General features: G+C 31.7%; 1 protein-coding gene across 3 annotated transcripts in view; it reads left to right on the top strand.

Moving 5' to 3' along the window:
• Nucleotides 1-13,843, top strand: part of LOC118200484 (putative ATP-dependent RNA helicase DDX17) — a 59,593-nt gene that overhangs the window by 30,671 nt on the left and 15,079 nt on the right. The window contains exons 10-13 of one of the 3 annotated variants that reach the window (XR_015043080.1): nt 3,175-3,239; nt 3,338-3,399; nt 5,607-5,666; nt 5,910-8,878. Coding sequence is in view for 1 of the 3 variants with exons in the window: in XM_085824052.1 (XP_085680178.1) it covers nt 3,175-3,239; nt 3,338-3,399; nt 5,607-5,666 (187 nt within the window). In the remaining 2 variants the exon portion in view is untranslated. The remainder of the gene's footprint in view (nt 1-3,174; nt 3,240-3,337; nt 3,400-5,606; nt 5,667-5,909; nt 8,879-13,843) is intronic. The other 2 variants (XR_015043079.1, XM_085824052.1) reach the window with 2 other exon arrangements.

Raw genomic sequence — 13,843 nt, forward strand, 5'->3', positions numbered from 1 at the left:
TCAGTGTGTAGGGACTCAAAGCAGTTTGTTATGGCTTCGAAGTATCATTTGGAAGAATCTGTAAAGTGGTGAATTATCTGCCGTTTACAAGCAGGGCAGTCAATCATGGAAACAGCCACATGTCTGAATATTTCAAGACAGACAGTCTCTAAGCTATGGAAACAGTTTCAAAATGATGGAAGTGTTGAAAGGAGGCCTGGACAAGGTCAGAAACGAATGACAACTGCTTCTGAAGATTGGTATCTGGCATTAACTGCCCGTCGTAACAGAAAGGCTACTGCTCGCCAGTTAAGTCCAAAGCTTGCAGTCGCCACTGGAACTTTTGCATGACGGCAAACAATATACAGAAGGCTTAATGAAAGAGGCCTTTATGCCAGAAAGCCAAGGGTATGTGTTTTACTGTCTTCACAGAAAAAGAGGGATCGCTTTAATTGGTGTAAAGAACATCAAAACTGGACTGAACATCAATGGTCCCATGTTCTCTTTATTGATGAGTCGCGGTTTAGTTTAACTGGTGATTCTAAACATGTTTACATCTGGAGGGAGTCAGGAACACGAAATGATCCCTCGAACATTGTGGAATGTGACCATTTCGGTAGTGAAGGTGTGATGGTATGGGGTGGAATAATGATCGATGGACGTACGCCCCTACACGTGTTCAGCAGCGGATCTGTGACAAGCCAGATATATTGAGATGAGGTCTTAGATCCTTATGTAAGACTTTTCAGGGGTGCATATGGACCTGACTTTTTATTTATGGATGATAATGCCTGTCCACATCGAGCAAACCTCGTTGATGAATTCCTTGAAAGTGAAGACATTAAGCGAATACCTTGGCCACCAAACTCTCCTGACCTTAACCCGATAGAGAACTTATGGGACTACCTTGGAAGAGCAATTGCACGTATACATACATCCTCCTCCTAGAGATGTAAATGCTCTGAAGACGGCATTGCTGGAAGAGTGGAGATTAATTCCCCAAACTGTGGTTAACAACGTTATTTCCAGCCTTGAAACACGTTGTGATATGTGTGTACAAGTCAGGGAAGATCATATTCCATATTAAATTCGTAAGACTTAATTCTTTTTCTGAATCATTCCTTTTTTTCTTAACTCTCTTTGTCACACTTTATTACCATTTTTATTGTTTCATGCTACAATTTTATATCATATGAGGTGATCTTCAATTTTTTCTTTTGCATTTATGTGTCATCATGTTATGTATGATTCCACGAAAATTCATTAAATTATTAGTCTCTGAGAAATCCGTGAATTTATGTATGTAAACATAATTTTGGACATGAGTACAATGAAAATTTAGAAAATGTTCAGAATTTAGATTTAAATATCAATATGAGTGGAAAAATAAATTGTATTTATTATTAGGTTCCCAGCGAATACAATAAATATGCCTTATTATTATTTATTTTCTCTATTTTGAACTGAAATTTCATCATTAAATCTTGTAATATAGTTTAGTTCTGAATAGTTTTTTTTTCTCTCATTGTAAACTAGTTCTGTAAATTGAACTGTTATTTAAAATTAAAAAAAAAGTTATTATTTAGCATGGTTGAGGTAATGCTTATTCGCTCTTAATAAATACTGCATTTCTCATATTTTAAATTACAAGTCTAATTTTTAAGGTATTGCAGTTGTGTATGAGGTAATTAGACAGGTGCTTATTTTTTTTCTTAAAATGTGCTTGAAAAGTGCTTATAGGTGCTTATTTTTTTAACTAAAATGTGGCTATGAACTATGTATTGAGTATAAATATTCTACATGTACTGCTGTATGTCGTTTTTGTTATATATAATTGCTATGTTTATTGTAATATGAATTTTCATTATGTCTAAAGGAATTAATAAATCACTTTATTTCGAAGCTGAAACTTAAAAAACAATTACTAGGTGACTCAAAACTCGCGCATGAAAAGAGAATGAGAATCATGCATTGTCAAATCATAGTTGTATTCGGTAGATATAAGCTCCCAATGCAGTTATAATTTTAAAAGGTAAATTTAGGTATAATTTGAAACTTGGAAAAAAAAAATAATTACCGGTTTAAAGCATTATAGGTATGTTTGCTGAAGAAAGTATTTGAATCAGGTCTTTTATTGTAAAACTTGTGTTTCAAATGGCATTCAAAATCACCAAGTTCAGTGACTGTAGCACCTAAGTTAGGAAATGATGTGCAGGTGATTGTAATAGGTTAGAACAATTCTCATATGTGACAGCATTTTGAGCAATACTCACAAATTACCAAACTGATCCAGTTTTAAAGAATAATCTTGTGTGAATTTACCAGGAATTCCAAAATCTTGTTTATAAAGGCAAAATGTGATTTCCAGTTTAAACACAGACCAAAAATAAATAAAAATTTAAAAAATGGGACAATAAAAATAGTAAATTTAGTATAAAAAGTTTATGCATAATACATTGTCTAGCTATTGCAAATTTTTTCTAGTTTGTACAGGAGTTCCTTAAAAACTATAAGATTCAAAAAGTGTGGGGAAATCAATGGATTTAAAAACAGAGGCTAGGAAAATGTTCAGCAAAACAGAATCAGCTTATTCATCCAGAAATTGATAAAGTGAACATGACATTGATAGATTTGCCAGTTCTGAAGAGTAGCTAATCATAAAGCTGTGTATTTAAAGTATTAATCTTTCCAATCAAGCACCTTGCAGCAAAGGGCTTGTTTACCCCTCCTGTCCTTCAGTTTCATTGATTTGAATTGTGGTGTGAAAATGTAGCATATGCTGTCCTTATGAGTGGATTAAACTGGATGCTTTTTAAGTAATAAAATGAAAAATTGTAATTATGCACACATGCAATTTACAGTAATTTTTAGTTTTTCAATTTTTTATCTTGTGAATTTTAAGTTGAATGAAAGTTGGTTAATTTTTATACAAAAAGTTATGTGCAAATGTTCTTCTCACATTGGCTATTGAAAATTTTTACTATAGGTTGGTCTACAGTAATTTGATTAGAGAACTTTTCTTTAGAGCAACAAAAGAATACAAATTATGTTTACCGCTCGAAATGATTTAACTCAAAAAGCAGCACAGAATTTTGTAATTTACTAGAGTTTTCTATGTTGCAGTTTTTGCATTTATATGAAATATTTCCTAATGTGTATTTTGCTTGTGTTTAATTTTAAAATTTTTTCTTCTAGACAATAGTGTTTGCTGAAACCAAAAAAAGAGTTGATGAATTAACCCGTTATATGAGGAGGCAAGGGTGAGTATTGTAGAGATTTTAATTTTGATATTAGTGCATTCTGGTGGTTTTATCTTTCTGTTTGTTACTTAATATTATATTAATTCTCATTTTGACAGATTTCCTGCAATGTGTATTCATGGAAATAAATCTCAGCAAGAAAGAGATTGGGTGTTGAGTGGTAAGTTTTTAATTTATTTATAATGCTTAATTATAAAAGCTGTCAAACTAATGGTTTTAATTTTGACATGGTGGTAGTAATAGTAAACTGCTTTAGATGTTCATGTAATAAAATATGTGCTTTAGTTTAATTAAATGCTTGTATAATTTGAATAATTTTTAGTCATGTCCAGGTAATTATCAGCCATCTCCCTTCTTTGCTACAAATATATATATATAAAAAAAAAAAAAAAAAAAAAAAAAAAAAAAAAAAAATTATGACAAGCATTATAACAAAAGGCCAGATTATATAAAAATCTTTTGATCTTATAATTGGAGAAACATAGTTAAGAATAAACATTAATTATGAATACAAATTTATTGACTATGTAAAGGATTTAATTTTAATAAAAGAAAGTGATGGCTTTCAGATTTTATATTACGCCTGAAGGGGCATTTTTTAAATTTACATGTTTTGAGAGTGTTTGGGCTAAAAATATTTAAAAACACCCTATCTTTAGAAATTTCAGTAGTCTTGTGTGCTGGAGATAAAAATAATTTTTCCCGTGCAGTATTGCCATTGCTCCTTTTGAAATCATTTAGTTTGTTAATCAAAAATTTGTTAAGGTTTACAAAATATGAAATGCATAATAATACAAATTTGAAGTTTAAAATTTGACCTTCCAGGTGTCCATATTTGGGTGGAGAACTGTTATTCAAAATTTGATGTCTCTTGGTACCATTGCAAATTCTTCATTAATTTCTCTAAATATAATACAGAGCAATAATATTTGGGGCAACAATTTGAAAAGTGATTGACAAATATAGTGATTCAATGCAAAATCCCATTTTGAGACTGATATCCCTTCTGGGCTAAAAACAAAAATTAAGCCAAACCAGTTGTAATATTAATTAATCCTCTGGCTGCTCAATTTGTGGACTGTAATCGCTTCAAATTTTTTTTGGCATATTTTAAATCTATATATATTGAAGAATTGAAAAATGCACTTTTTCTTTCTAGAAAACATTTTTTATATAAATTTTTGTGAGAAACTAAGGAAAACCAATTTCAGTTATTATCACAAAAAAAAAATCTTTTTAAAAATAAATTTCATTCGAATTACAGTTAATTTCTATTTATTGCATAATATAAAGTAAAATGTATAAAATTTAAGAAAACATAAAGCGCTGAGGGAAAAATACCTTTGAAATGCAGTTTAGTATGACAGAGTTCAAAACAGGGTTCAAGGCAAAGTCCAACTTCACAGTCTTTGCACCAGATTAAATAAATCAATTTAATTAAATAATCAAGATAATCGCTGAACATTTTCTAGTAGCCATTTCTGTAAGAAAAAGGCACTAATACCACATGCCTTCAAATGCCGCAATTTAGTGGAAAACTAACGATATCTGTTGGCCAAAACGTAAACTAAACGCCTAATACTGTATATAATTTATTTCAATGGTTAAACGGGATGCGCTCCCCAATAAAGGAAGAAAAACAGCCCGCGGAATAAGCAAATTTTGCTACATTTGAGTTGCTTGCGAAAATTGCTGGATGATCAGCCAGAGGATTAAGCAGTGTTTATTGCTTCATTCTCTTTTGAGTGGATCAGTGCCTTTGAAATTTTTTTTGAACATAAAAATTTCTCTGCATGTTTTTCTGCTCAGTGTTTAGACCAGGGAAGGTTTCCTACTCGTTTGAAAAACGTACTTCACATGCTTTATACTTTAGTAATACAGAGCATTAACGTTAAGCTTCTATTATGCATATTTTTAGCAACATTTTGCTGTGAATAAGTGTTTTTATTTGATATTTCAGATTTGAATTACCAGATTTTGAATAATTTTCCCCTCTTTTAATTGTATACTTTTCTTACCTTTATTCTCCCACCCCCTTATCTCTTTTACTTGTTTTAGTAGTTCCCCCCCCCCCCCAAAAAAAAAAATATTCTGCCGTGTGCACTTATCAGGTTTTCAGAGATGGGTAATGATAAAAATTGATTGGCACTGGGAGAGACTTCATGCCTGAAGAACTTGCTCAAAATTAAAACTGGTACTTATTAGATCGGTTTTGCTCTTCAAAACCTTGAAATTTGAGTTCCAATGTGAATTATTTAAGTTGCGAGGAGTTTCATTTTCATGAAATCTATAAGTATTTGTAGTTATGTGTATGTTCATTTTTGTTAAGGTGTTCCACTATGTAACACTGAAATATATTACTTTCAGAGTTTCGAAATGGAAAATCTCCGATTTTAGTTGCAACTGATGTGGCTGCTAGAGGTTTAGGTGAGTTTTTGTCAGTTGGAAACAAAAAATAAAATTTATCTTTTTTATTGTTAAATTTTAATATTTTTGATTCTTTTTGTGGAGCTGCTCATTTATTTTTTTTTAATTTTGTATTTTAAATATTAAATAGCAGTTTTTAATGTGCTTATTAATCCTATTTTTATCTTATGTTTTTTACTCTAATGTAGAAGTTTTTTATATTCTTGTTTTTATTAATCGATTTCTATTTTTTTTTCTTTTCAGAGGCACATGGAAAAATTTAGTGCCTCTGTTATGCATTTCGTTAAGTTAATTTGGAGATGAGCTGCACAGAAATTGTAATAAATTGGGTTGTCTCCTTTGTGTGGAGTCCATTATCCAAAACCAAGATTTTCAGATATATTAGGAAAAGTACTTTCACATTAGTGGTGCTATGTTTTCTGTAGTCATTGGTTACCAAGTATATAATATATATTTTTTTCTTATTGGACTGTGAATGTGCAGTGGGAAAATAGATACTTGGTTAAAAAATTATGGAGCATTCTCAGTAAATAAAAATTAGTGCATGTATATTAATTTTTCACCCTAAAGACAGTACTTTAAATTTCCTCTGCAGTTATTGTATATTATTTTTCAAAAAAAGATTTAAAACAAGTGTTAAAGCTATAACTTAATTTGGGAAGACATTTTTATAATTTTGGATTTATGTGCAGTAGACGTGCTGTAAATTCCACCTGAAACCTTTTACTGATTTTTTATTGCAATATAGCTCATGTTTCAAATCTTAAATGTAATTTCCTTTTGCTGTATATTTCTGCTTGTTAATTTTCCAACTGGAATGTTTTTTTTTTTAATCCTTTCGAAGTTAAATTTATAAATTGCAGTTTCTAGTTGTCTTGCTAGCATTTATTGTTACACATTGGAATAGTACCTCAAGAAATACAGCTTCAATGTAGAGTGCATTAGTGCCGTTGAATGTTTGGTTATTGGTAATCGTTAAGTCCGAGGGTTTGGAACTGTTATTGCTACCTAACGTTATAAACTATGTGAAAGGCAGTCCTGGGAGTTCCACTTTACTGATGTGTTCAGGATATTTCATTGAATGCTTTTCCTTCCAAGGTCAGGTATAAGATCTGAATTACTACTTAGTTATATCAGACTAAATTAGCAGTAGCTGAGAATTTTGTTCATCCTAGAGATGTACTTGTTTCAAAAGATAAAATATAAAAACTTTTGCACATTTAGAAATAATTAATTTTGGTTTCATTGGATAACCCTAAATCGGGGTTTCGGAAAGTAGTCCATTACATTTGTTGGGTGGCTATTAAGAGATGTATTGAAGTTGCAGATTTTTACTTCCTTGTACGAAGTAAAAAGGAAGTATTGTAATCGCAAAATGTTTCAGGCAGCATATTTCAACGAATATATCCATTTTGACCGCTATCGAAAGCAATTTAACGATGTTTTTGCGTGATATCTGTACGTAAGGGCAGAATAAAAGACTTTTTTCCCTCCAAAAAAATTATAAAACTGCTTTAAAATGAATTCTGAAGAGAATTTTTCATGGCGTCTGTACGAACGTATGTACTTACGCGCATATCTCGCATAACTCAAAAACGAGTAGCCTCAGAACGTTGAAATTTTGTATATAGGACTGCTTTAACATGTAGATGTGCACCTCATATTTTAGTTGCAGTTGGCCGCACCAAACGTATATAAATATATTTATATATATATCCACTCTGTTACCCGGCTCAGTGATCTCAGTTTCTTTACTCTTATGTGTTTGTAAATTGAACATTTTTTGCTTTAAAAATGATTGAATTATGTTGTTTTTATCTTCCGGTTAAGGTTTTTATGCCTTTAGTAAATCTCTATGCAATATTTTTAGAATTATCAACAATTTTAAAGTTGTTTAAGTGTCGCAAAGCCTAATTCCTTTCTTGATGGCGCCCATTGTTTGTTTACATTTGAAACAGCAGACTAGTGGATTTGTTGCCAATCTAGAGAAACGTAGCTTCGCAACAACAAAGATAACGCCTTCATTTATTATTGCCAATTAAATCATGCTTAATCCTTTCTGGAATTTTTTCGAGGAAATAAGTGTTTAAGATTACTTCGTAATTTTTAATATAGATATTTTGAGTTTTTATGTATTTTTGCCTTGTCGCAAAGTGAGAACTGAATTAATTGAATGAGAAATACTAAATCATCTGTGAAAACTGTTTCTTCTTTGTTTGCTTAATTTCTTTTATACATCGTTCTACCTTTATTATAGTATTTGAATAGAACATGTGGCGACGATTCGATAATTCTATTCTTTAAATGATATAAATTTTGTGCATTATGAGGTATAATATGAACGAAATATACTGTTAAGTGAATCTAGCGCCAGAGTGTCACTATGGTAAACAAATACTAGAGTGAATTTTAAAGAATGCATTTATTCTATTGTGGTTTATGCTCTGTCGGCGAAGTAGATTTAATTCAATCCAATAAGTTTAAATGAAATGCAAGAAAAATGTGTATAATTTAATATTCCGTACAAGGAAGTCATGTGGTGTACACATCAGATTTTTTATTAGATATGAGATGCTTTGCAATAACTCTTCCATGTACTGATATGTGTTATTTATTGTGTACTGGGGTTAATATTTAAAATTGCACAGTGACTTAATAGACATTATGTAACGTGCAGTAATCAGCGTAACGGAGTTCTAAAGTAAAGGATTGAGTAAAACAGCTGACATTTAAAACTAATATATTGTATTGAAATTATACTTTAAATAAGGAAATTGGTGGAAAATTTTCTAATTTTTTATTACAATATTTTTTACAAATTTTATTTACAAAATAGTATTTTTTAAAGCCATTAATGTGAAAGTACCTCCTTTTAAAAAGTATATTATGTGGGTTATTTTCAAATTTGAGCAATCGTGATCTCTCTGAATTAATACCTCTCCATTTAAAGTTTTTATCTACTATGTTTTTAAAATTCTGTATCTTGGTTTTGTGATACCTATTGCAACTCAGTTTATCCTAACATTGCTGAGTTGGCCATCAATCACCCTCCAGTGTTGTGACATCCCTAGTGAAGAGGCAAGGAACTTGAACATGACACTCAGAGGTCGTTATTCTCCCTCTGTGTGTGTCTGGATGGATAAGTCTCTTGCCTGTAATCTAGAGGTTAGCTGGATAATGGTGGATGGACTCAGTTTAGCCTTTCACAGGTTGTAGTATTATTTTCTTTTTATATCATCCATTCATATGCATAATATTTGTATACTTGATCTAAGAAAATTAATTTTCTTTTAATCTTTAAAAACTGATTCATAATGCAGAGGTGCTACATCTTGATAAACCATAAAATTAGTGATTTCTTAAGTTTTTTTAAATCCCTGAAAATGCCATTTTTAGAAAAATAGATATTTAAAATTAAGAAGGAAGATTCAAGCTTGTAAGCTATTAAATGCATTCTGAATTATTTTTATTACATAAACCTCTAAAAAAGAATTGAATAATAGTACTTGAATGCTAGAAGTTTTTTAGAGCTTAAATAATTACCTTACCTGATAACCTGAAAGGTAATCAAAGTTGGTGTTTTGCAGTACAGTGAAAAGTCTTTAATCCGGAATGATCTATAATCCAGACCTCAAAGCTACAAACTTTCTGCGCATGTGCTACGCATGTGCATGATATGTTAACACATGCGTGTTTAATGTATAACGGATGGTATAAGCTGAGCTAAAATTATCTAATTATCTATTTCAGTTAATGTTGCAGACTGTTAGAGCAATTTTATAAAAGTAAGCTTGAACTTTCGATTATGTCAAATAGAATTTCCGATGCTGGAGCTACCAAAAGATCTACAAAGCGAAAGTATGTTTCTATGTCCATCAAACAAAAAGTGGAATTGCTGCAAAAAATGGATAAAGGCATATCCTTTGTTTCTCTAACCGTTCCAAAATCTGTTTATCAATTTTGACGCTGCTCTCCGGGGGGGGGGAGAGACATCACAGTGCGAAATGAACTGGAAGTTGATATGTCAGCACTATCCTCATCTTCAGGGCAGATGTTTTTATTTTATTCGGCTTATAATGTAGTATTTCATCTCGATGTACTCCGTCTTTGATATGACTTAAATCAAATTCCTCGTCATTATAAATATCACGAATACAAATCAAATAGTTTTCTGGTTGCAATTTTCTAATTTCGACTATACATAATGCAGAGTTGCCAACTCTCCCGATTTAGGCGGGAGACTCCCGATTTTCGACCGCTCTCCCGCCAACCCGATTTACAATATATTTCTCCCGACTTTTTCTTATTCTTAATATTTCTCACGATTTTTATGCAACTTGGCTTAATACTTTGTTATATGAATAAAAAAAGTGCTTTTGGACGTCTGAAAGCAATTGAATTTTCTCTACATTATATCTAAAACAAAATCTTGCGAATCAGATAGCTTCTGCTTTGTGAGTGAGAGCATTATACGTATCCAGAAACGTCATTCTCCAGTTCTCCAATAGGCTTCGAGCTCCACTGCGTGTCAGCTGGCATATATTAGCCAATGAGGACAAAGCAAGTTGTTATTTGGACGTTCTTTTTAGTTATTTTGTTCATTTTGTCCTGAGTTGTGTGAGTACACGTGGCTTAGGGAAATAGTTTTAGAAATTATCATCTTTTGTTACGTCTGCGAGAAAGGTGAAATACTCGTGTACGTTTCAAAAATCGTACACAGTTGACTTTCCTTCCATTATTTCCTCAAGGAAATGTAATAAATTTGCGATGCGTACCGCCTGTCGTTGCGATTTTTCGATTTCGTATGTTGGAAGGGCGGATGTTCTCAAACATGTGCGTACACAAAAACACAAGGATAACATGAGTTGTTTTGAAAAAAACGAAAAATTAAAATTTTCTTCGGAAACAAAGGACCAAGAAGTTATTAATGCAGAATGTCTGTTCTCTGCCTTTTTACTGGAGCACAACCTGCTACTGAATGCATCGGATCACGCTGCAGCTTTATTTAGAAAAATGTTTCCCGATAGTGAAATCGCCAAGAAATACTCAAGGTGCAAGAATCAAAACAGGTGCAATTGTTAAAGAAATGGGTTTGAAAAATAAATCTTCAGTTATTGATTGCATTAAAACAGCTCCGGTCTGCCTTTCTACTGATGGAAGCAATAATACCGATTCAAAACTGTATCCAATAGTTGCTTCTTTTTTTGATCCAGAGTCTTCAGAAATTGAGTGGTTTACTTTATGTTCCCACTTTATAAGGACATTTGACAGGCTTTAATATAGCACAGCTAATTATTAAAACTTTAAAAGAAAACTGCAGGCACTCTGGATAATTGCTTAGCACTTGGTGCCGATAATGCACCAGTATTGGTAGGCTTGGAAAGCTGGTGTTGCAGGCAGGCATCTTAAGAAAGGAAAATTCAGATTATGAGGTGCACCTGTCACCTCTTAAATTTAGCAGCTGAAAAAGGGGCAACTTCTTTACCAATAAATGTAGATGAACACATTGTTGATATTTATTATTATCTTGAAAGGAGTTCTAAAAGGAAGGAAAAATTAAAACAGTTCCAACAGCTGCATAACAGCAGTTTACAATTAGAAAACTTGGATGAAGTTATAAAATCAGCTACGATTGACACCCAGTGGAGTTTAATTGCAAAACTGAAAGGTGCTGATGGAATTTTAAAATATAGTGAACTGTCTAGAATTGTGTTGGTCATCTTGACAGTTCCCTATAGTAATGCAGAGTGTGAGAGGATCCTTAGTGTTGTTGCGAAAACGAGGACTAAATTTAGATCTAATATTAGAGATGGCACATTAGAAAAACTTTTATCAGCGAAAGCAGGCCTACGTGGCAATTGCTGTGAACACAATGATAAAGTTTCTTTCTTAAAGAAAGCAAAATCTGCCACTGTTTATAACATTTGTACGAAAACTGATTAGAGTCTTTTTTTTTTTCTTAAACGATGCGTGTAGTAAAAATTTTTTTATGTGTAAGGTATTTTGTGTTGCTTGCATTTAAGAATTAGTTACTACTTAAAGTTCATTCATTATTAAAAACTATATTTTTATCATTTAAAAAGTCTTTTTAACATTGTGAAAAATCTCCTGATTTCTTAAAAAAATCTCCTGATTTCTTAAAAAAATCTCCTGATTTTTGAGTGTCATAGGTTGGCAAGTATGATAATGTTATGCTTTATGCATGCGCGCGTTGATAGAAATGTTTAATAAAGTAAGCAAATGAATATTAAGCTTTTTTTTGTAAATTTTGATACTCTTTAGATCATAATTGCTCTTTATTTCATAAATTACGGTTTCATATTTTTAATTTTATAATTTTAGCATGCCATCTTACCAGATTGAAACTGATGATCTATAATCCGGAATAATCGATAATCCAGAATTGCCGAAGTCCCGACGAATCCGGATTAAATACTTTTGACTGTATATGTTACATAGCTGCCAACTGCCCTAATTTCTAACATTCAGCTTCTTGCTTTGCTGTCACCTTTAGTGGTGGCTCTATCCTTTCACTAATCAGACTACAGAATGAACCTGAGGGTTGTGATGATTCCATCTTATTAATTTTATTTTCCACATAAGTGTTTTAGAACTTTGATTGAAACTTTAGCACTGCTTCTAAATAATCCTTGATAAAGTTCTATAATTTAGTTTTAATCATTAAAAAGTTTCACAAATGCATAGAGAAATCCCATTTTCATCCTGTGCTCTTTGGATGTGACTACGGTTCTTCTCTAAGTTACTGCACGTAAAAGAGTTGACTTGTATCATTTCTGCAAGTTTAATATAATTAAAATGTTATTTTTAAATATTTGTGTAAATTAATAAAATAAAATGGTTATGTGGAAATATATCAAATTTATGCATTTGAATCTTTTAAGCTATAGGTTAAAAGATAAAGACTGGTATTTTATTATTGTTATTTTTTTTAAATTTGACTGATTTATGTGAAAACTGGTGAATTTTTTATTTGCAGCATTGAATTTTAACGTGATATGATGTGGGCACTATATGAAATTTACTGCAGAATGTTTTAACACTTATAATTTAATCTTGTGTAAATCACTTAGGGAAAATTACTTGTGCATGCCTTACTTATAAAATGTATCTTCATTAATAGTTAATATATTTAATGACATAGCCATTTTAATTCTCTATCGGTATGAGTTCAATGAAAAAGTTTTTTAAGAGCTTTGTATTTCAAAAGTTTTATGTCTTTTTTAAGTGCAAAAAAATATCGCCAATTATTAGGCCATTTAGAGGTTGGACCGTGAAGTATTTGCTGTTTAAAATTTTCATATCGCAAGTTTTTATTTCAGGCAAAAAGACAAACATTTAGTTTTCTCTTTTTGCCTGAAAATTTATTAAAATATTATTAAATTATTTATTATTTTATATATACAGAGTTGCCAACTCTCCCGATTTAGGCGGGAGACTCCCGATTTTCGACCGCTCTCCCGCCAACCCGATTTACAATATATTTCTCCCGACTTTTTCTTATTCTTAATATTTCTCACGATTTTTATGCAACTTGGCTTAATACTTTGTTATATGAATAAAAAAAGTGCTTTTGGACGTCTGAAAGCAATTGAATTTTCTCTACATTATATCTAAAACAAAACCTTGCGAATCAGATAGCTTCTGCTTTGTGAGTGAGAGCATTATACGTATCCAGAAACGTCATTCTCCAGTTCTCCAATAGGCTTCGAGCTCCACTGCGTGTCAGCTGGCATATATTAGCCAATGAGGACAAAGCAAGTTGTTATTTGGACGTTCTTTTTAGTTATTTCGTTTATTTTGTCCTGAGTTGTGTGAGTACACGTGGCTTAGGGAAATAGTTTTAGAAATTATAATCTTTTGTTACGTCTGCGAGAAAGGTGAAATACTCGTGTACGTTTCAAAAATCGTACACAGTTGACTTTCCTTCCATTATTTCCTCAAGGAAATGTAATAAATTTGCGATGCGTACCGCCTGTCGTTGCGATTTTTCGATTTCGTATGTTGGAAGGGCGGATGTTCTCAAACATGTGCGTACACAAAAACACAAGGATAACATGAGTTGTTTTGAAAAAAAAAAACAAAAAATTAAAATTTTCTTCGGAAACAAAGGACCAAGAAGTTATTAATGCAGAATGTCTGTTCTCTGCCTTTTTACT

This window comes from Stegodyphus dumicola, chromosome 1 (genome assembly GCF_044657685.1).
Source record: "Stegodyphus dumicola isolate Sdum_Otavi_A_Nest chromosome 1, ASM4465768v1".
Lineage (NCBI taxonomy): Eukaryota > Metazoa > Arthropoda > Arachnida > Araneae > Eresidae > Stegodyphus > Stegodyphus dumicola.